The 21,436-nt window shown below is 38.8% G+C and overlaps 3 protein-coding genes across 3 annotated transcripts; 2 read left to right on the top strand and 1 right to left on the bottom strand.

The window, feature by feature from the left end:
- Positions 1–256: 256 nt before the first annotated feature.
- On the top strand, positions 257–1,674 carry LOC129093725 (uncharacterized). Its single transcript, XM_054601830.1, has 3 exons — positions 257–281; positions 509–640; positions 930–1,674. The coding sequence occupies exons 1-3, from the start codon at positions 260–262 to the stop codon at positions 1,142–1,144; spliced, it is 369 nt and encodes a 122-aa protein (XP_054457805.1). The 5' UTR covers positions 257–259; the 3' UTR covers positions 1,145–1,674.
- Positions 1,675–5,813: 4,139 nt separating this feature from the next.
- Positions 5,814–7,041, top strand: LOC129093821 (low affinity immunoglobulin gamma Fc region receptor II-like). Its single transcript, XM_054601944.1, has 5 exons — positions 5,814–5,844; positions 5,962–6,006; positions 6,128–6,382; positions 6,547–6,792; positions 6,893–7,041. Exons 1-5 carry the CDS (start codon positions 5,814–5,816, stop codon positions 7,039–7,041), a joined length of 726 nt encoding a protein of 241 aa, XP_054457919.1.
- A 6,009-nt stretch (positions 7,042–13,050) lies between these two features.
- On the bottom strand, positions 13,051–20,401 carry LOC129093820 (butyrophilin subfamily 3 member A2-like). The gene is made up of 13 exons (XM_054601943.1): positions 20,344–20,401; positions 17,827–18,168; positions 16,852–17,139; positions 16,644–16,760; positions 16,293–16,426; positions 15,773–15,878; positions 15,521–15,591; positions 15,245–15,343; positions 14,883–14,921; positions 14,323–14,421; positions 13,885–13,980; positions 13,438–13,482; positions 13,051–13,140 (listed from the first exon to the last, which is right to left on the bottom strand). Exons 1-13 carry the CDS (start codon positions 20,399–20,401, stop codon positions 13,051–13,053), a joined length of 1,584 nt encoding a protein of 527 aa, XP_054457918.1.
- Positions 20,402–21,436: the final 1,035 nt, after the last annotated feature.

Below are 21,436 nucleotides of genomic sequence, written 5' to 3'. Positions count from 1 at the left end.
ACAAACAGGTAAGCTGTTCAAATGTTTTTCTTTAAACTACAAAACATTCACCGTTGTCTATTTATGAAATAAGGTTATTACCATTATTTAAAATATGCAGATCCTGAGAGGCAAGGTAAAAATGTTTTACTCAAAATCAAACATATTATTGTGATAATTGTTATTTTGCTTTTCTTGCTTTTCATCTCCAGAAGGTCTGTTCTTGAAAAAATAACATTGGTTTGCTGGTTTACTTAATATTATTTTTCAGAACCCCAGGATGACTCATGGTCTGATAAACAGTGAGTACTTTTTCACCACTCTTTGGTGTGTGTAACAAGTTTAACTGTCTGTCTTATTGGGTTTTTTTTAAACTACCAAAGTAAAGAAGTTTCACATTTCACACCAACAGCACTATTTATTCACATAAATTTGTCATTTTTTTCACTCCTTACTTTGTTGTTTTGTAACTGGTTATCAGGCGGTCCTCTGCACTTTACTGAAGCAGTATTGATCTCTATCTCCTCAGCAGCTGATATTCCAGCTAAATTGGGCCAATCCAGTTTTACCTCTGAATGTATTCCCATGGCCGTGACCTGTGGCTGTGCTGGCCTGGTTCTTGGAGTTTCCGTTATGCTTGTTGTCTGGTGTAAATGTAAACGTAAGTCACAGCTCATTCATGGTTACAGTAAAAACATATTTCACTGCGAAAAAACAAACCAGGGTTGCTTTTGATTATGTTAAATAGAATTGTATTATGTTTAAGGTTGTGTGTAGTGGACAGAACAGCAGGGACTTTACATTCATCATTTAATCAATAAAATGTCTTATTTTGGTGTAAAATGCTATCAAGGAAGGAAATGTTACTTTGATTTAGTGAAATATTGTTTGCTGTTTAATAACACGTTCTTAATGTGTTTCTCTGTTGTTCATTTCAATTTTATTAACAGGAGATTACGAGAAAAAAATTAAACAGCTTGAAGTTGACTTAGAAAAGCAGGATAAAGAACCGAAAGGTGTTGACATGACACATGTGGTTGAGATACAGGATAAAGAACCGGATCCCATGAAGGCCACACTGATGAAGATTAAGACTGAACTGAAGGAAATGATGATCCACTCCAAAAACAACTTGATGAAGCGAAGAAAGAGAAGGGTGCGATAAAGTTAGGGGAGATAGAAACAGAGAGAGAACTGACATTAGGAGAAAAGCAAAACCTATTAAATGATCAGAAGAATTTGGACAAGATAGAGAGAATCTCTGAGAACATGATGATGAAGGTAAATACAATGCTGGGGTCAATAGAGTCTCAGCTTATTGAATAAACAAGGAGAGGAACGTTTGAATCGTGTTAAGATCAGGTGAAAGCAATCAGAACAATTTAAATTCACCAAAACTCAACAACAATCAAACAAAAGATATTTTTAAATGAAGTGTGAAGTAAAATGTTATGATGGTGACAGTGTGACCGTGGGTTTATTATCATCAGGTGCAGCTCAATGAAAACAAGTACTACAATATCAGCTCCATTTAATTGGTTGTGTGCAGAAAATGTCTGAAAGTTGTATGAGGATAAGATGCATTGTTTCTCTTGCTTTGCATTTCTGTTAAATAATTTCACTGTTTCTTCTTTGTTGTTGTTAAAATTGCTCATCATTGCATACATTCTGAAAATCTAAATAAAATCACATTTAAAAAGCCTCATGTGGATTTTTTTGTTGTTTTCGCATTGGGAACTAATCATGATTTGATTCTACTGTAGAACAACATGATCCCCTATGCCGTGTTAAGCCACAGAGGACGCCAAAGGGCCCACGGGGCCACAAAGACAGCCAACGTAAACTAGCGGCCGGTCACACAAAAAGATAATAAGATAGCATTGTCATTTTGAGCGGTTCTCTGTGTTTCAGCAGTTTGGTTCAATTTAAGTTAGTAGTTGGCTTTTTTTCTAAACTGATGACTGTAAATTTAGATTGTATGGACCCAGTAGTAGAGGTCAACCCTATTTGTTTGGAGCAGATGGCCAGATCTTACACAGTGTGCAGCTTAAAGTCTTACCTGACTAAGTGAGTTCATGCTGTGAACTTGTTACTTGTTTGATATTCACTGAAAAAAAAATTCGTCTTGGTTCATGTTTTTTTATTTCTCTAAAGCATCTTCAAATATGTATTAATTTTCATCATAAAATGCTTTTTGCAAAGAATGTGTGCTTTGCTTGTGTTCGATGTTGTGTCCTATGTGGTCAGTTTATTTATTGTGTAGCTGAGGCTCTTAACGTGACCTCAAAGACGGGAACTCAGAGGAACAGGAACTGGAACCAAATGTGAACAGTGGAGGAGGCAGAGGGATGATGTTGGTAACTTATTAAACAATATGGCTTACAAGCTGAAAGTCCACAGGCCGGCAGGACATGGGAGTCAAACAACTGATAGCAACCAGAAAACTGGGAAATAACAGCTAGAGCACTACTCAATGTGTTAAACGCTGACAACCTGACACAGACTAAGGCCATGTCCACACTATTCTGTTTTCATTTTAAAACGCATATCTTTTGCTACGGTTACAACGAGCGTCCACACTTTTAGGGCAACGAAAAACGGAGAAGTTTGAAAACTCTGGGGTTTAACTCTTGGTGTGGATGGCGAAAACGCATGAGTTCTAAAAAGATGACGTAGACACCCGCTTTGGCTACTTGATCGGGTCTTAGCTGTCACAACGTGTCTTTTCCTGATTCGTCACGGCCTTATAACATGACCTTCCTCCTGAAGAAAATAAACAACAGCCTTGATTATCGTTCGACTACCAGGTTTATTCAACATGGACAAAGGATTACAGGCGTTGCTGACCTTGTTGTCTTTACTAGCAGCTTTTGTTCAGTTGAATTTTTAGTACATTTTATGTGTGTGTGTGTGTGTGTGTGTGTGTGTGTGTGTGTGTGTGTGTGTGCTTGTGCTTGTGTGTGTGTGTGTGAGAGAGAGAGAGAGCGAGAGCTAGAGAGAGATCTGCAGCGTTGTAACAAAGTCTGAAAATAAAACTTTCCATGAAATTTGTCTGTTTGATTTTATAGCTGAAGATTTTGGAGGAAGATCAAGCACTACCTTTTAATATTAAAGAATACTATCATACTCTGTTGTATTTTTTGTAACTAAGCAACCAATCTACTCCCTGTTTACACCGGCACCCGCATGCCCAGTGTACGTGAACAGTCATGTGATATTCATTTTCAGCCCTGCTACTCTGGACGCAAATCATTTCAAAAACGATGCTGAAACGCCAGTGTAGACGGAGATTGTTTAAGTTTTAAAACCCCGTTTCGATGTAGTCTCAGTTTATAGGGCCCCTCATACTTCTCTATTGTTTAGCATCAATTCAAAGAAACACAGGGATGACTACAACAATTTACAACTCCTGTTTGCATCAGGATGTTGAATGGCCCTCCTGCCCATAAAAGACAACAGTAGATCCAGTGAATATCCATTTGTCTTATGTGTAAAGAACAGGATGCGTTACTTTTATTAGCAACGAGAAACCAGAACACATCTGTGGTGATCTAGTTTAGCGTAGCGTGCTTCGCCGGAGGAGAATGTTTTTCACGTTACCTCTTACGTCGTGTGGGTTGCCAGTTTGAGCGCAGTGGCTCCACAGAAAACATTATATTTAACACGATTCAAGGCGTATTTATTTTCCAAACGCATTCATTTTATTCCAACGTATTGTTGGGTATGTCATGCTACCGAACCGTAAGGCCCGTACCGAACGGTTCGATAAAAATAAGTGTATTGTTACACCACTAGTATGTATCTTAAACCCAAGCTCAAGCTCTTAAACTTACTCAAGCATACCACAATGGTGTAACAATAAAGATAATTCAAGATAAAAACATATAAATGTACATATGCACCCAATACCTACACACACGTTACTACACCGTAACCTTATGCTAACCTTACCCTAACATTTACCTTAGCATGAACCTTATCCTAAACTTCACTACCCTAACCTCAAACCAAGCCTTGAATGCACAACTGCTATCTAGTGTTTGTGCAGCTTCCCTGCTTGAAAGGGATTGGTACAGACCATAGGAGGTTTAACTGGGTTCCACTCATGCAATGACCACACCGTTTTCCTTCTTTAACTCCTCTTTACTTTTCTTTTTGTATTTTCACAGGTACAGGTAAGTTGTAGCAGGTAGGTATTGTGGGTACAGTTGTAAGTGGGTTGCAAGTGGTAAACTGCTAGGTATACTGCAAGGTAAAAAACCTTTAAAGAAACCAAAAATAACTACAGTAAATGCAGTGCAGAATGAAATAGTAAATACAAACATGTTTTTCATATAGGCATTTAAATACTTATAAATATAAATATATAAATATAAATATAAATATTATTAATAGTTTTTAATGTCTAAGCATATTTTCATGAATTCTGTTTTAAATATATGAAACCATTTTTAACTGCTTTAAATATCAATTCATTTTTAAATGCACAAATTCATCTTAACTGGTTTTTTTTTTATATATATATAATCACTCATTTGAAATGTAAATATAAATAGATCAATAAAGTCAAATAGAAATAACTTTAGCAGTATTCAGATCATTTCTATCAATCTACAGATCAAAAAATAAACCCCATTTGTTTTCAAACAATTTGCAGTCAAACAATCATGTGGCATCCAACACCAAACAATTGTCCATGCTTAAGCGCACGTTCCTGAAAGAGTCTCTCTTCCCCTTTCTGTCCTTTCCGGTAAGGTGACGCAATGACGTTTCCTGGATTTCCCAGGTAACGCTCTGAGGAGGGATTCCCCCAGCTGTCAGTCGGCGCTGCATATTAACCCCTTCATATCCAGCGGGATTTTCCAAGTTGACTTCACAGTAGGACTTGTCTCTCAGGTTCACACCAATTTAAGCCAAACAGCATCTATTTACCTGAGTTTACACTATGTAATATTAATGCTGACTGAAGCAGTAAAATGATTTCTTTCAGCTGTTGGTCAGGGTGAAGACAACTACGTCCACCATCATCTACTGACAAGAAAGGGGGGCTCAAACGCAGACAGATACACGACTAACTAATTAGATGTGTGTGGAAATGGGTTATAAAACCCTCAAACAGCTCGTCTTCATCGTTCCTGACTCAAGCAGCTTCCCTTATTAACCATGTGCAACGTCCTCCATGAAACAAAGAAAAGGGGTCAAGGGATGGAAAGGGGTTCCAAAGGAGGATAAAAAAGTGGACGAGAGATATAAAGGGGGTTGAGGGAGGGATGAAAAAGGTTCTGATAACTGGGTGTATTCAGAACCCAAAAGCAGTACGACTCACACGAGGAATAGGGGTTTGGGTAAGGCGGAAAGGCGGAACCCTTCTGGAGGGCGGCCATGAGGACAACCAGGCTGACGGAGCTGCTCAGGAGGTCGGGCAAGGAGACCAGCAGGCTGACGGATGCACTCTGGCAACACGGTCGAGGAGGAGGGATGAAAAGGGACGAGGGATGTAAAGGGACGAGGGATGTAAAGGGGTCCAGAGGAGGGATGTAAAGGGTCCAGAGGAGGGATGTAAAGGGGAGGGTGTTCATGTCTGTAAAGACTCTCAGTCATCGTGGTCATAGTAAACCCAGTCCAAGTCAAGAGGACTTTTGCAGTTCCTGGTCGGCCTTCAGCCCTAAGTGTCAGGGTGAAGCACACTGCTCACTGCTGAATGTTGAAGCCACAGTGAGTTCAGCCCCAGCTTTTGCATCAACATCAGAAATACAGGAAGAGGAAGAGGAAGTTCTCATCTAGAATTAACTTCAGCTCTGTTTCACTCTGATGTCAGTCAGCAGCAACACCACATGGAGGTTACAGCTCTCTGCTTCAGACTGAGTGAGTACTGAGGAGTCTATGTTATATATATTCTATAAGTTTTACATTTCCCTCTGTATGTAAAGACAGTACACACGTCCATAGGTGACATAGAGTATCTTTCCTTTGTCTGTCCAGTGATGCTTGTATTCATTCTGCTCGGAGCACATGTTCAGAATATCGGTAAGTAGGACTCAGTCAACTCTTCATATCCACATCCATCATTGATCTCAGCCATGTTTTCATTTAAATAATGTCTTTAAAACATGGATGTTTGCAGTAACGTCCGTTTCATTTGATTCAGATGCAGCTCTTCGTATCGTTCCAAACAGACTGCAGTTCTTTGAGTACGAGTCGGTCTCTTTTCACTGTGTGGGTTCTGATGGATCCACTCAGTTGAGAGGGATCAGGACCGCTGTGGACTTTATTTCTTCATGTTATAAGGAGACGCTGGTACTGTCATGTTCTATTCAAAGAGCCTATGGAGGAGACGGAGGAGAATACTGGTGTGAGACTGAAGGAGGAGAGAGAAGCAACAGTGTCGTCATCTCTGTCACTAGTACGTTTCAGTTCCCATGACTTATTGCATGAAATGAATGAGACTATCTTGAGAGAAAAGCCTAAATAGGACATTAAACTGATGTCAATGTTCAATCTAACTCGTGCACACGAGTGCATTTCATCGATCTTCAGAAGAAACGCCATCAAATCTTTGTTTTTCAGACGGTTCAGTGATCCTGGAGAGTCCTGTCCTCCCTGTGAGAGAAGGACACGATGTGACTCTGAGGTGCAGAAACATGACGACCTCCTCTACCATCACAGCTGATTTCTATAAAGACGGCCTCCTCATCAGGAGCAGCTCTACGGGAAACATCACCATCCTCCATGTTTCCAAGTCTGATGAAGGACTCTACAAGTGCAGAGTGTCTGATGGAGGAGAGTCAGCAGAGAGCTGGCTGACTGTCAGAGGTAAAACACAGCAATGACTCAAATGAAGATAGCCAGATGTTATGTTAGCATGCTGTAAGGCTGAGATGATGTCACAGCAGATGTTCTGTTGTCTTTGCAGATCTTCACAGAGAGACTCGTCCCTCCTCAGACCACTTCCTCCACGCTGTCCTCGTCTTAAGGACTGTGCTCACCATAGTGATGGTGGCTCTGCTGCTGCTGCTGCTGGGACTACTTCACTGTGGGAAACTCAGAGTCACACAGAAATAACTGAGACTCACGTCTACAGGTTGAAGGTAGTTTGGTCCTCTAGATAACGAAGCAGAGAACATCCCATCATGCTTTGGGTCAGAAGAGATAAAACTGAACTTAGAGTTGTGTTGAACTGTGAGCTGTCAGACGTCTCTGTGTTACATGTTCAAACCTGCAGCAGCTGTTAGACTTTCTCACAGAAAAGGTTACTGACTGATACATGGACTATTTTTAAAAGGTCAGCTGACAGTTTCCTCAGCGTGTGCTGGTCTGGGTTTGGTTTTAGACTCTACACGTTCTGGTGATAATTTCAGCTTCTGACACACAAACCACACGAGAGTTTGTCTGTATAGACGAGGCGTTCAGGAGCCTCTGTGAAACAGCCAGACGTTCATGGTGTGATGGTTAGTTCAAAGCGTCACATTCAGTAATGTATATAAGGAAACATATTAATATAATATCTAGTCGGTTAGACCAGCTGCTGTGTTGCTGCATCACCTTTTTATTTTGTTCTGTTTGTCACAACAGAACAAAATAAAAACAAAACTGACAACAATATGTTAAGAATATTATTCTGAAGGTTTATTCGAACAGAAAACATGTAAATATAAAATACTGAGGGATTTCAGCTAAGAAAAGATTGTTAGCACAACTGATTTTGAAAAAACATCAAAGAATGTACAGAAATCTGTCTATTAATACTCAATTATATCTGTTTATTATACAGTAGAGTTCTATCTTACAGGAAACATATTTAGAAATAAAACACATTTGGAAGTTGATATTTCTCAAATATGAATATTATCTCAAATGACCATTAGCATCTCGAATTTAGGAAATAAAATAAGATATCAAAAATGTATTTATCTTTTTATTCCTTCATCACATGAAATGGAGAAGGGGTTACATATTGACAATTTAAATTGAATAACAAATAGAAAACATAGAAACAAACATTTGTGAAGATCTAATATGTTCAATCCAGCAAAGATAATAAAATAAAAGTTCCTGAGTTACAATAGCTCACACTTTAATCGTGAGTTTAACTTATTTTACACTGTCTTTATAACAGTTCATTATTTTATTTATAGATTTTAGAATGCTATTTTCCTCAACAATGAAGAGTACATTTCCAGTATATATTTATACGTATATAAATATATATATCCACCCAGAATTAATTTGGATTTACAGATGGAAATTAATTTGGATTTACAGATGGAAACTTTTTCTCCTTTTTCCAGTTAAAAGGAGCAATAAGGTAAGCTAAGCTGAGAAAATATAATAACTGAGTTCATGTCGGCTCTCAGTGTTGTCGATGCTTTAAAAGGAGGGTGAACTAATGACTGAGTTTGTCTGCAGAGTTGAACTTCAGTTTGTCTGCAGAGTTAAAGTCCTTCCACCAGAGCTTAGAGGAAGAGGAAATACTATCACAACCTGGACCTGACATCTGTAAAATACAAAGGTCACTGACTTAAGAGCAGAATCATTAAATCATTAACTAATTAAAGCAATAAGGTATTCATATTATTTAGTTATTTATTTTATTGCAAATGGAACTCAACAACAGGGATGACATGGATGAGAAAAAAGACAAAATGTAACAAGATACATAGAGAAATGAAGAAAGACTCACAGAGACAGTTTCTCCAGACTTGAGCTTGTAAGATTTCTCAAATGTGCACCAGATGTTTCTTCTGTTGACCTCCATTTCTAACCTCCAGCCTCCCAGTGGTCGGTCCTGTAGGAAACCAGGTGTGAGAGGGAGGGTGAGACAGAGAGAGACTAACAGATTAATGCTACAGTAGAATCTATTCAGTGCTTATCAATGATTGGATGTCATTTCACTCTTTACATGAAAACAAGAGAACATGGATTCTGGATTCACTAAGTAAACATACAGTTATAAATATTCTTCACACTCATAAATACTGGTACATTGTTCATACACACAAACAACGTTACCTCATGGGACTTGTTTATGAGACGGATATATTTCCCCCGTTGGTCGACCTCAATGACAATTCCAGGTCCTGTGGTTGAGTTCTGATTGGCTGAGCTGCTGTTCTCCTGCTGAGGACTGTGATTGGCTGTGAGAGGACATCTGCTGTGTTGTACCTGAGAGAGAGACAACAATACAGATCAGTGATCAACAGTAATCAACAGCCAGCAGACAGACAGATGGATGTTGAGCGTTCAGCAGTAGATTCATGCAGGAAGTGACGGTGAACTGTTGAACTGACTGTGATAGATTGAGTTTAATATTTTCAGTTTTCCTTATGAGTGAGATCTTTTTTGCCATTTTACAAGAAATGGGAATACATGTAATTAACTGCAAATTGTAATCTTTTCAGGTATGTTTTGATAAATGTTCAGTAACCATATTGAATGTTTATAAATCTTCCTCCTCCATAAGGTTGTGTTAAGAGAGACAGAAATTTTAGACGTGGCCCGATTACATACAAAGTCAACACCTTTAGACTTAAACAGGACAGTGTTCATACGGACCTGATGTTCTATGGGGATCTTTAACACTTTGTGATCTGTTCAGTTTCAGAACTTTTAGATTTAGAGTCTCAGATTTGCTCTCAGGTCTAGTTTGAGTTGTCTTGGTTCAGGATGTTCTCATCGTATAGGTTACATTTTGTACTACTTTGTCAGTGCCTTCATCATCTCAAGTGTTCATTTTATTATATATTATATAATAATATATTCATTTTATTATTTTAACTACCTTATTTCGTAGATATCCCGCAAAATGATTGTGTATGTTCTCCACGTAATCATGAACGAGGAAGTTTAAAAACCTTAAAAGCCAACAAAGGGTGGATATCTCACCCAGGAGACCTCTGCAAAGTTCATGTGGCATAACTTGTGTACTCCAGTATCAGTAGCACTGCCGAGTTATTTTAACTCAAAATATCATCTTTTTCTGAAACCTTTAGAAGTAGTTTTGTTGCCTAAATTGTTTCCTGTGAGGACGAAAGTTAATTCAGTAAAAGACTGGAGGCAAGTAACGAGTGTAATTTGACAAGTTGCTGGCTTTTGTAGGAAAACAAATGAAAAATAGGGAGTGACTTTTTGTTAGATTCCATACAAACCGTTTTATGAGGATACGTTGTTTGGTTTCAGACAAAAAACAATAATTTGTGAAGAAGATACAAAGAAAGTGACATGAAAAACTGATAAATGAATAAAAACTGCTTTTGTTCAAAATGAACCTTTGTATTCACCTTCTTTAAGGTCTCCACTTCTCTCTCAGCTGCCTCCCTCCTGGTCTTCTCTTCATGGAGTTTCTGCTGCCACTGTGAGGGAAAGAGATTTAGTTGATCCAGTACTTTATTTAATAAACATAATATTCTCATCTGGATGAAAACTAGTTTCTGATTGGCTGGAGGTTGTGATTATGTGCATATAGGCTGGCTCAGGTTTAACCCAGTTTACTTTAAGCACAAATAATGTAAATATAACAATCAGCATGTTATTATAAAATAAGTCCATAAACTGAACAAACTGAATGTCTCAAAGTAAATGTTGTCAAGAAAATCAGCAAAACTCTATTGACTCTTAAAGGTCAATTAATAGATGTACTGTTCAAATCAATGTCATATAGATAAATTAAAAAGATGATTTGTGTGAAGAGATGAACCTCTTTTGTTTCGTTCAGCAGCAGCAGCTTCATGTCTTCATCAGCCTTCTGGTTCTCATCTGATCCAGAGCTTCTCGTCCAACTGAGAGAGAGATGAAGACAAACAGCAGCTCAGGTCTCCTCTGCACCACCAGAGTGCTCATCATTAAAATAATGACATGTCAGATTACATATCAGATCTGTCTGTCAACACTTTAACATTCAAACATGAATGTTACACCAACAACACAGTGATGCTTCATTATGTTTTCAAAATGTCATACTATGTCAAACATGTGTCTACTGCTATGTAGCTATCTGTGTAGGTGCTAGCTGCTGGAAAACATGTTGTTCCCACCTGTGCATCCACCTGTCACTCAAAATGGCCACGCCCTACATTTTGCCTAACTTTGAGCCCTAATACAAGTTAATGTGTGTGTGTGTGTGTGTGTGTGTGTGTGTGTGTGTGTGTGTGTGTGTGTGTGTGTGTGTGTGTGTGTACTTCTCTCTTCAGCATGCTGATCTCTTCCTCCTTTCTCTTCAGTTGACTCTTTGTCTCCTTCAGTTCATCGTTGCTCTTCTTCCACTGTGTGTTAGCATCTCGTTTGTCCTCCAGCTGACAGACAGACAGATGGATGATGATTTCAACCATTTCCATTTAAATCAGAATCAGACACAGATTCACAGGAAATATACGTTGAGCTGTGAGTGTAACTTCTAAAGTAACAGGTCTCTGAGCCTGATGTTCTGTGTGAGGTCATAGCAGGACATCCTTCATCCCAAATAAATCTGTTTCCAACGTCTAGGCCTGAGTTGTTGTGACTGACTGTGTGACATGTGTGTAAATAATATGTGTGTGTGTGTGTGTGTGTGTGTGTGTGTGTGACTTTAAGGCAATTCATAGTATTAATTGTGTGGCATGATGAGAGACATGAAGAGAGACATGAAGAGAGACATGATGAGAGACTTCCTCCTTTCTCTTCAGTTGACTCTTTGTCTCCTTCAGTTCATGATGAGCTCTTCTTCCACTGTGTGTTAGCACATGTTTTCCTCCAGCTGACAGACAGACAGATGGAGACATGATGTTTGTAAATCATGAATCTGAAGAGAGACATGATGAGAGACTGTTCTGTCTCTGAGGATGAGACATCTGTTTGACATGAAGAGAGACATGATGAGAGACATGAAGAGAGACATGAAGAGAGACATAAAGAGAGACATGAAGAGCAGCATGAAGAGAGACATAAAGAGAGACATGAAGAGAGACATGAAGAGAGACATAAAGAGAGACATTTGGACATAGAGAGACATGAAGAGAGACATGAAGAGAGAGACAAGCCTGACATGAGAGACATGAAGAGAGACATGATGAGAGACATGAAGAGAGACATGAAGAGAGACATGATGAGAGACATGAAGAGAGACATGATGAGAGAGACATGAAGAGAGACATTGAGACATGAAAGAGAGACATGATGAGAGACATGAAGAGAGAGACATGAAGAGAGACATGATGAGAGACATGAGAGACATGATGAGAGACATGAAGAGAGAGACATGAAGAGAGACATGATGAGAGACATGAAGAGAGACATTGAGAGACATAAGAAGACATAAAGAGACATGATGAGAGACATGAAGAGAGACATGGAGAGACATGAAGAGAGACATGAAGAGAGACATGATGAGAGACATGAAGAGAGACATGAAGAGAGACATGATGAGAGACATGAAGAGAGACATGAAGAGAGAGACATGAAGAGAGACATGAAGAGAGACATGAAGAGAGACATGAAGAGAGACATGATGAGAGACATGAAGAGAGACATGAAGAGAGACATGAAGAGAGAGATGAAGAGAGAGACATGAAGAGAGACATGAAGAGAGACATGAAGAGAGACATGAAGAGAGACATGAAGAGACATGAAGAGAGACATGAAGAGAGAGACATGATGAGAGACATGAAGAGAGACATGAAGAGAGACATGATGAGAGACATGAAGAGAGAGACATGAAGAGAGACATGAAGAGAGAGACATGAAGAGAGACATGAAGAGAGACATGATGAGAGACATGAAGAGAGACATGAAGAGAGACATGATGAGAGACATGAAGAGAGACATGAAGAGAGACATGAAGAGAGACATGATGAGAGACATGAAGAGAGACATGAAGAGAGAGACATGAAGAGAGACATGAAGAGAGACATGAAGAGAGACATGATGAGAGACATGAAGAGAGAGACATGAAGAGAGACATGAAGAGAGACATGATGAGAGACATGAAGAGAGACATGAAGAGAGACATGAAGAGAGACATGATGAGAGAAAACAATATGTTGATGGAAAGACAAACACAGAAGAACATCTGAATACATTCATAGTGATCAAATGTGAATATTAACCATGTCCGTCTTGTCCTTCAGCTTTTTCCTTCAGGATCTGAACTTCTTCCTCAGCTTTCTGCCTCCTCTGCTGCTCATCCTGGAACTTTTAAGCCGATAGAAAGAGAGGAGACAGAGATTAGAGACAAGATAATAGAAATGTTTCTTTTTAGGGAATGTGACTAAACATACCATAATACATATTCAGTGATTCTCATCTTCTACAGTTGATTATATTCAGTTATTGATGTGTTAGAAACTCTGAAGTTACACCAACTAATCTTAAACCAAATTCCAAACTTCCCACTCCGTCCTGCAGCAGCTCTTCTGCTGGTAGAGTTTATAAAGAAGCTAAATGTTTATCAGGAACCTTTGAGTGTTTCACTTCTACATGACCACTTACCAACGAGGTGGAAGACTCTGCTGGAGCTTCTCTGCTTCTTTCCAACTGGGGAGAAAGGGAGAGATGAGGAGAGCCATGTTCTTTAATTAATGTAGTTCATGGTTTATCATTTAAACAATTAAAAACATGATGTAACTTCTCTGTGTCTAGATTCTCTGTGGAAAGTAAGGCTTCTTGTAGCACATTGCAGCTGTTTTCTATAATTCCTGTGTGCCTGCTCTTTTACTATATACCCTTTTATTTTGAAAAACAAACATGCATATCCAAATAATGTGTTCACATACAGATACACTCCTAGTATGTTACTTCCTGGTCAAAGCTTATTTAAAAAGGAAGATGTGACCACTGAGCTTGGTAGACAAAGTAAACTAACTACACAGTCAGTGTCTGTGAATCTGTTTTAGGGTTACTAGACTGGACCCTCAAAGTTAAGGTAGAAAGAAGAACCTCTCTCTTGTTGGACTCCATCAGCTTCTGCAGGTCGGCCTCCATCCTCTGAATCTGATCCTGGAGCTGCTGGACTTCACCTTCTATGTCTTCAGACTGTGAGGAAAGAGAACACAGGAACAATATGAGAGACATGTTTATTATTAATGCATATTCTGAGAACTTAAAGACTCAGTTACAGAACAAGTACCAACAACTCTCATTTGGAAAAAAAACACCTTTTTATTCATCTCCACTGTCTGAGTATCAATGTGAGTCATAGCATTTAAATCATCAAACTTTGGGTTTTTGACTGGAAAAGTTCTCAAGTCCTCTCCGACACATTCTGTACTTGACTTGGTTCTTGAAGTGACTTGGACCCAGACGGAGAAGATGAACTGAAAACTAACCATTTGGTCACTGAAAGAAATCTCATGAGCAAAAGATACAAATAGAAACCTTCTTGATGTGGATGTTTGATTCCTCCTGTTGGCTCTCCAGATTCTTTTTCAGTGTCTCCACTTCTTTCTGCTGCTGTAGTTGTTGTTGGCTAGGACCCTGGATCATATTAAGACAGATGACTGAACATAATATACAATGACCCATATGACACAGAAATAATCTGATTTCTGCTGAAAAACAAGTGAGAAAGCTCTGCTCTCCATATGTTTCATATTCTGTATTTGAATGGAAAGGTTCCCTCTCTAACTTGATATCAGGTGTGTTTCTGTAACATAGCACCCCCTCATTATATTCTGTACATATTCATATTCTATCTGCTGCTCTTCTGCTTCATACAATGTTTCAGTGCTTCATCAGTTTATATAATGAATCCAGTCTGTTTATCTGCATTTCTTCTCATTCTCCATCTATAAGTAAAGGCTCATATCACAGTAATGGAGTTGCTTTGTGTTTCCTTGGATGACTGTTTTATTTACACTAGGAAACCTCATATATTATATAAATTGTATATTATATAAATACATTGTATATATTGTACTTGTATCATGACCTCTTACCGAAAAAGAAAATCTGCTTTGGCTGTTTTGAGTTCTGTCCTGTGAGTGAGGAGGACATAAAGAGACACATCCAAACATGTTAGTGGTTATAAAGCTTATGGCACAGTGACACTGAGTGTGATATAAAGAGCAGCTACAGTCAAATGGATCTTATTAACATGGTGAACATCATTTATTGTTCCTCAAACTGCAGAAATGCTGAGTCATGACATCCTCTGAGGAGAGGAGTCATCTCACCTGATGTCTAACACCTGGGTCTCTCTCTCTCTCTCTCTCTCTCTCTCTCTCTCTCTCTCTGTCTCTCTATTCTCTCTATTCATTCTGTATTTACAATAAATAGATATGTAGATGAAGACATGAACCTGTTTGTTCTTCAGCTCTTCCTTCAGCTTCTGCAGTTGGGTCTCGTTCCTCAGCTTCTCTTCATGGAGCGTCTGAAGCTCAGCTCGTTTAGTTTCAACCTGGAAGGAAAGAAGAAGAAGAAGAAGAAGAAGAAGAAGAAGAAGAAGAAGAAGAAGAAGAAGAAGAAGAAGAAGAAGAAGAATGAAGAAGAAGAAGAATGAAGAGAGACAATGAGAGAGGAGTTCATTTATGTGACACTAGAATGAATGTGTTATATTATTAAAGTGAAGATGAACCTCATTCTTCTTGGTCTCCAGCTCCTCTTTCAGGGTCTGAACCTCCTTCTCAGCCTCCTCTCCTCCCTCCTCTCCTCCTCCTCCACCTTCAATGACACATGTAAAAATAAAGTCTGATAAATAAGTCTGATTATTGCCAAATTTAAATTTAAATACCATTTAATATTATTCATTTTACATTCATAACAGGATTAATGTGAGGTTTATTTTGAGTTTATTTTGATAAATTATTTAGGTTTCAGTGAATCAAACTTCCAAAAAAATGTGGATCTGGTCTTGGAATGACTACCTCTGTATTGATAGACTGTAGATTAAAGTGAGAGAACAAGAGATCCACCTTCTGCTCCTCCTCCCTCCTCTGAGACGGAGAGACAAGATGACAAAATGCAAGACATGATTTTAATGGGACCCGTTAGTAAGATGAAAGACAATAAAACATTTAAAAAACAAACATAGAGAAGTCTGATTTTTGAAGCATTTGAATTTAAAAGCAATTGAATAATAACATCTCTATAACATTTATGAAATCATTAATCTGAGGTTCATTTTGAGTTTCAGTTTGATAATTATTAATGTTTCAGTAAATCAAACTGAAATTCCAAGACCGTTTGACAACAAAGAACACAATACAGACTTTTTTTAAAACAAAAAAAAGTTTTGTGTATTTTTTCCAGGTCCTGTAGCTTGATGTCAATATTTTCTATCCTTCTTGCTGACATCAAATTATATTATTAGTTTTTTACTACTGAATATTTCCCGTCTCTTTATTTACATCTTTGGTTTTCTCTTTATCCTTCAAAGGCTTCGTTTCCTCTTCGGTGACAAACTGATCTTCAGCTCTGGTTGTTTTAGAGCCGTTACTCTTTTCTCCTTTAATAGTTTCATCTGAGTGGCTTTTCATGTTCTCTGTTCAAAAACAAAGTCAAGAATGTGAAAGTTTAAAAGACATTTGGGTTCATTTTAGGAAATTACAACATATGAAACACTTTAGACTAAAATAAGATATAAAACAGGTTATAAAAATAAGACAAATTACAGACAATTTCATTTTCAATTAAAATCTATATTCATAATTCATTTAAAACTATTCCATGAAGCTTTTATTAATGAATGTTTGACTTACTGATGTTTTGTCTCCATCTCCACACAACAATGAGAAGTAACAGAAAGCAAACAGCCAAACTAACAGCCAGACCAGTAATGATGGGAGATGAACAGGACTGGAGTTTAAAGAAATCATCTGGAATGATAAAACACAGAATAACATTTGAGACATTTATAGGAAACTGACCGTCATTTGAACACATTATACATGTATGAATAGTTTCTACCTGGAACAGTGATGTGTGTCTCTCTGGTCTGGTTGGTGTTCTTCTGTTGGACTCTACAGGTGAAGCTGTTGCTGTGTCTCTTCTCCACAGTCACTCTGCTGCTGACAGTATAGAGGTCATCAGGACCTCTGACTGTCTCTGTAGGTCCAGCAGAGAGGAGGTTTCCCTCAGCGTCCAGCCACAACACCTCCGGCTCTGGATACCAGCCTCTGGACTCACAGTCTAACACCACTCCCCCTTTGTCTCTGTCCATCCCTGCTAAAGTTATGACCGCTGAAGAGACAGCCTCTGACACTAAGCAGAAGGAAAGGTTTAAAACAGTGGAATTCAGTGGAATGTAAAATATACATTGGACAATAATGAATCTCCAAGTTATTAAAATAAAGAAAATGACATGAACTTTGAACAAGTTTAAAAATGTGCACAGTCGCAAAGAAAGTCCACATGTATTCACATTCACCTTCCCGCGTACAGAAGACTCATTGGACTCTAAATACAAACATCTAAAGCCTCTCTTTTTGTCAAGAATAAAGACTTTTCGGAGCTCAGAATTGTAAATCCTCCCATGGCTGTTTTAAGTTACCAGAATCAGCGTTTTACTTGTATTTACTTCATTTGTCCTTTATTGTGTAATGATGATGGTTTATCAACTGCATCAACTGTTTAAATCCAAAAGGGATCAACTATGTGACAATCATTTATTTCCAAAAATGAAGCTGTGAACATAAATAACAGTACAAATAGTGAAATGATGAAATATTGGTTGCTATGAATAACACTGTCTGTGTGTTTGCTGATAAGCTGGATGTAGTTGGAGATCAAGAAGTAACCTTTACATCTTTTGGAGATGGAGGGGACCGCTTAAACACAACGATATGGCAGCACTCAGCGTAATTACACTGACGGTGATGTTAGGTGACTGTGGTTGTCACTATGTGGTTGTCACTATGTGGTTGTCACTATGTGTCTACTTACCAACAACAAGCTTAACAGATGATTGTATTTTCCATAGTGGAATGTCACATTCGTATGTTCCCTGGTCAGAGAGTTGTACGTTGGAGAGTCTCAGTGAAATGTTTCCTCTCTTCAGTTCATCAGTGGACAGTGATGTTCTTCCTTTGTAGGATGGGTGTTGAACATTCTCCAGGCTCCGACCAGCACGCATCACATGGACCAATACTGGGTTTAGGTCAGGTCTCCTCCACTCCAACGGCTCTGCTGTAACATCCATCTCAGGTTTCATGTGACATGGCAAAATGATGTCATCACCAACTAAAGCAACTATTGACTGAGGCGGACCAATCAACTGAGAGAGACCTGGAAATAGATAGATGTTTATTCATTTGTAGGAAGGGATATGCTCGTATTAATACGTCACCTTCCCACTAAATTAAAAGTGCAGTATCAGTCATAGCTGCATTGTTTGCCAGATATCAAGTAGAAAACCATCAGTGAGATCAAAGTTTTTTAATCAAAATTTTAGAATCAGTGGGAAAGGAATTTTTAAATCACATGATAATCTTTCACTTAACCTAGTCACTTACAGTATGTTCATGTCATTTATAGAAGACACGGTTGCTCCAACACATCATGTTATAACTTTACAAAATATAATAAATGTTCCTTTTGATGATGTAATAACACCCATGTTTTGTAATAATCTGCCACATTTTTTTGTAATAAACAGCTTGAACGCACTTTGTTATACATTTCCATGCATCATGTAATACACTTTTACATATTGCAGAAGTGATCACAAAATGTTGAATTTTTTTATGAAAATGTAATAATAAATGAATGATGTAATAACAAACCAAAATGAATTTCTTCTTCTGTGGACATGTCATATGATTAACAATTTATTTAAATTAAACTCGTCAAATACCAGACCAGACCTCTGTGACCTGTGGCCCCCAGGGACAGCTTATTCAAAATGCAGCTGCTAGATATCTTACAGGAACCAACATGTCTGACCACACCCGCAATATTTAACTCACTACACTCTCAAAAACCTAATTGTGAAACGTGACTGCATTTGTGTGTGAGTTACCTCTACAAGAGTGAGTTAGGAGAAGATGGAAAAGCAAAACAGTGAGAGGTCTGAACGGAGACTGAAGGGACAGTCCGTCTGTCTGGTGAAGCATCCTGCTGCTCTGAAAGTGAACCAGTGATACAGTCAATAAACACATGCTTTTAAATGGTTATTAATACAAGTGACTCAACCATTCCTGAGAGGCTAAAGAGGCTCTTGTCTTTTTAGTATTTAATGTCAGTAAAGTTGGAGGATTGTGAGAGACAGGCTGAGATATCCTGACTTTTATTTTGTAATAAATCACGCTGTTTCACTCTTATCTTTTTAAACACAGACGGTACATAAACCCATTTCCACATATGGTGCAACAACAATAACGTACTTTTACGGTAAATGTAACATGGTATCTGAAGTGAACAATTATTGTTTCCTCCGACACAAAGGCAATAAATAAACATCATTACTTATTTATAAACTATATTTATGTTCTAAATGCACACCTGCCCTTTTCCTAGAGGGTGAAAATGTGTTTTGAAATAAAAGTTGAAACAGAATTAGTCAAAATAAACTAAGAAGACGACCTACCTGCTTCACAATGTGCTGGCCATTTCTTTAGACTGCACTGCTGTAAAATCTGTTAATTATTGATAAACTGTGATCTCAACTCTGGTTTATGAATGGATATCGCTGCATCAGATTTAGTGTAAACCTTCAGCAACAAATCACCAATAAATGACATTTCAGATTTACAGAAGACTCTTGGCATCATGGTGGAGATCTGATGAAGTCTGGAACTAAAGTCTTAAGCTAGATGAAGTATTCACTATTTTATCAGCTTAACTTTTAACACAGTATGGTGATGGGGTTCACTTTCCTGAACTCAGTCTCACTTTGAGTGTCTTTGGACCTTGAGCCTGTTGCTTGGTAACTGGTCACTAATATAAAATATTATAGCTGCAATTAAAAGTTCTCAGGTCTGTTTCCTAACTGCAGGGGTGAGAGTAGGACTTGTCTCTCAGGTTCACACCAATTTAAGCCAAACAGCATCTATTTACCTGAGTTTACACTCTGTAATATTAATGCTGACTGAAGCAGTAAAATGATTTCTGCCTGCAAAATGAAACAGTCTTTCAGCTGTTGGTCAGGGTGAAGACAACTACGTCCACCATCATCTACTGACAAGAAAGGGGGGCTCAAACGCAGACAGATACACGACTAACTAATTAGGGGTGTGTGGAAATGTGTTATAAAACAGCTCGTCTTCATCGTTCCTGACTCAAGCAGCTTCCCTTATTAACCATGTGCAACGTCCTCCATGAAACAAAGAAAAGGGGTCAAGGGATGGAAAGGGGTTCCAAAGGAGGATTAAAAAGTGGACGAGAGATATAAAGGGGGTTGAGGGAGGGATGAAAAAGGTTCTGTAACGGGTGTATTCAGAACCCAAAAGCAGTACGACTCACACGAGGAATAGGGGTTTGGGTAAGGCGGAAAGGCGGAACCCTTCTGGAGGGCGGCCATGAGGACAACCAGGCTGACGGAGCTGCTCAGGAGGTCGGGCAAGGAGACCAGCAGGCTGACGGATGCACTCTGGCAACACGGTCGAGGAGGAGGGAAGAAAAGGGACGAGGGATGTAAAGGGGTCCAGAGGAGGGATGTAAAGGGGTCCAGAGGAGGGATGTAAAGGGTTGAGGGGAGGGTGTTCATGTCTGTAAAGACTCTCAGTCATCGTGGTCATAGTAAACCCAGTCCAAGTCAAGAGGACTTTTGCAGTTCCTGGTCGGCCTTCAGCCCTAAGTGTCAGGGTGAAGCACACTGCTCACTGCTGAATGTTGAAGCCACAGTGAGTTCAGCCCCAGCTTTTGCATCAACATCAGAAATACAGGAAGAGGAAGAGGAAGTTCTCATCTAGAATTAACTTCAGCTCTGTTTCACTCTGATGTCAGTCAGCAGCAACACCACATGGAGGTTACAGCTCTCTGCTTCAGACTGAGTGAGTACTGAGGAGTCTATGTTATATATATTCTATAAGTTTTACATTTCCCTCTGTATGTAAAGACAGTACACACGTCCATAGGTGATATAGAGTATCTTTCCTTTGTCTGTCCAGTGATGCTTGTATTCATTCTGCTGAGCACATGTTCAGAATATCGGTGGGACTCAGTCAACTCTTCATATCCACATCCATCATTGATCTCAGCCATGTTTTCATTTAAATAATGTCTTTAAAACATGGATGTTTGCAGTAACATCCGTTTCATTTGATTCAGATGCAGCTCTTAAAACTGTTCCAAACAGACTGCAGTTCTTTGAGTACGTCTCTGTGTTACATGTCTCTTTTCACTGTGTGGGTTCTGATGGATCCACTCAGTTGAGAGGGATCAGGACCTGGTCTGTGGACTTTATTTCTTCATGTTATAAGGAGACGCTGGTACTGTCATGTTCTATTCAAAGAGCCTATGGAGGAGACGGAGGAGAATACTGGTGTGAGACTGAAGGAGGAGAGAGAAGCAACAGTGTCGTCATCTCTGTCACTGGTTAGTTTCAGTTTCCATG

Source organism: Anoplopoma fimbria, chromosome 7 (genome assembly GCF_027596085.1).
Source record: "Anoplopoma fimbria isolate UVic2021 breed Golden Eagle Sablefish chromosome 7, Afim_UVic_2022, whole genome shotgun sequence".
In the NCBI taxonomy this organism is placed as follows: Eukaryota; Metazoa; Chordata; class Actinopteri; order Perciformes; family Anoplopomatidae; genus Anoplopoma; species Anoplopoma fimbria.
Note: the sequence above shows the minus strand (reverse complement) of the source record. Positions and strands in the feature narration are given on the sequence as shown.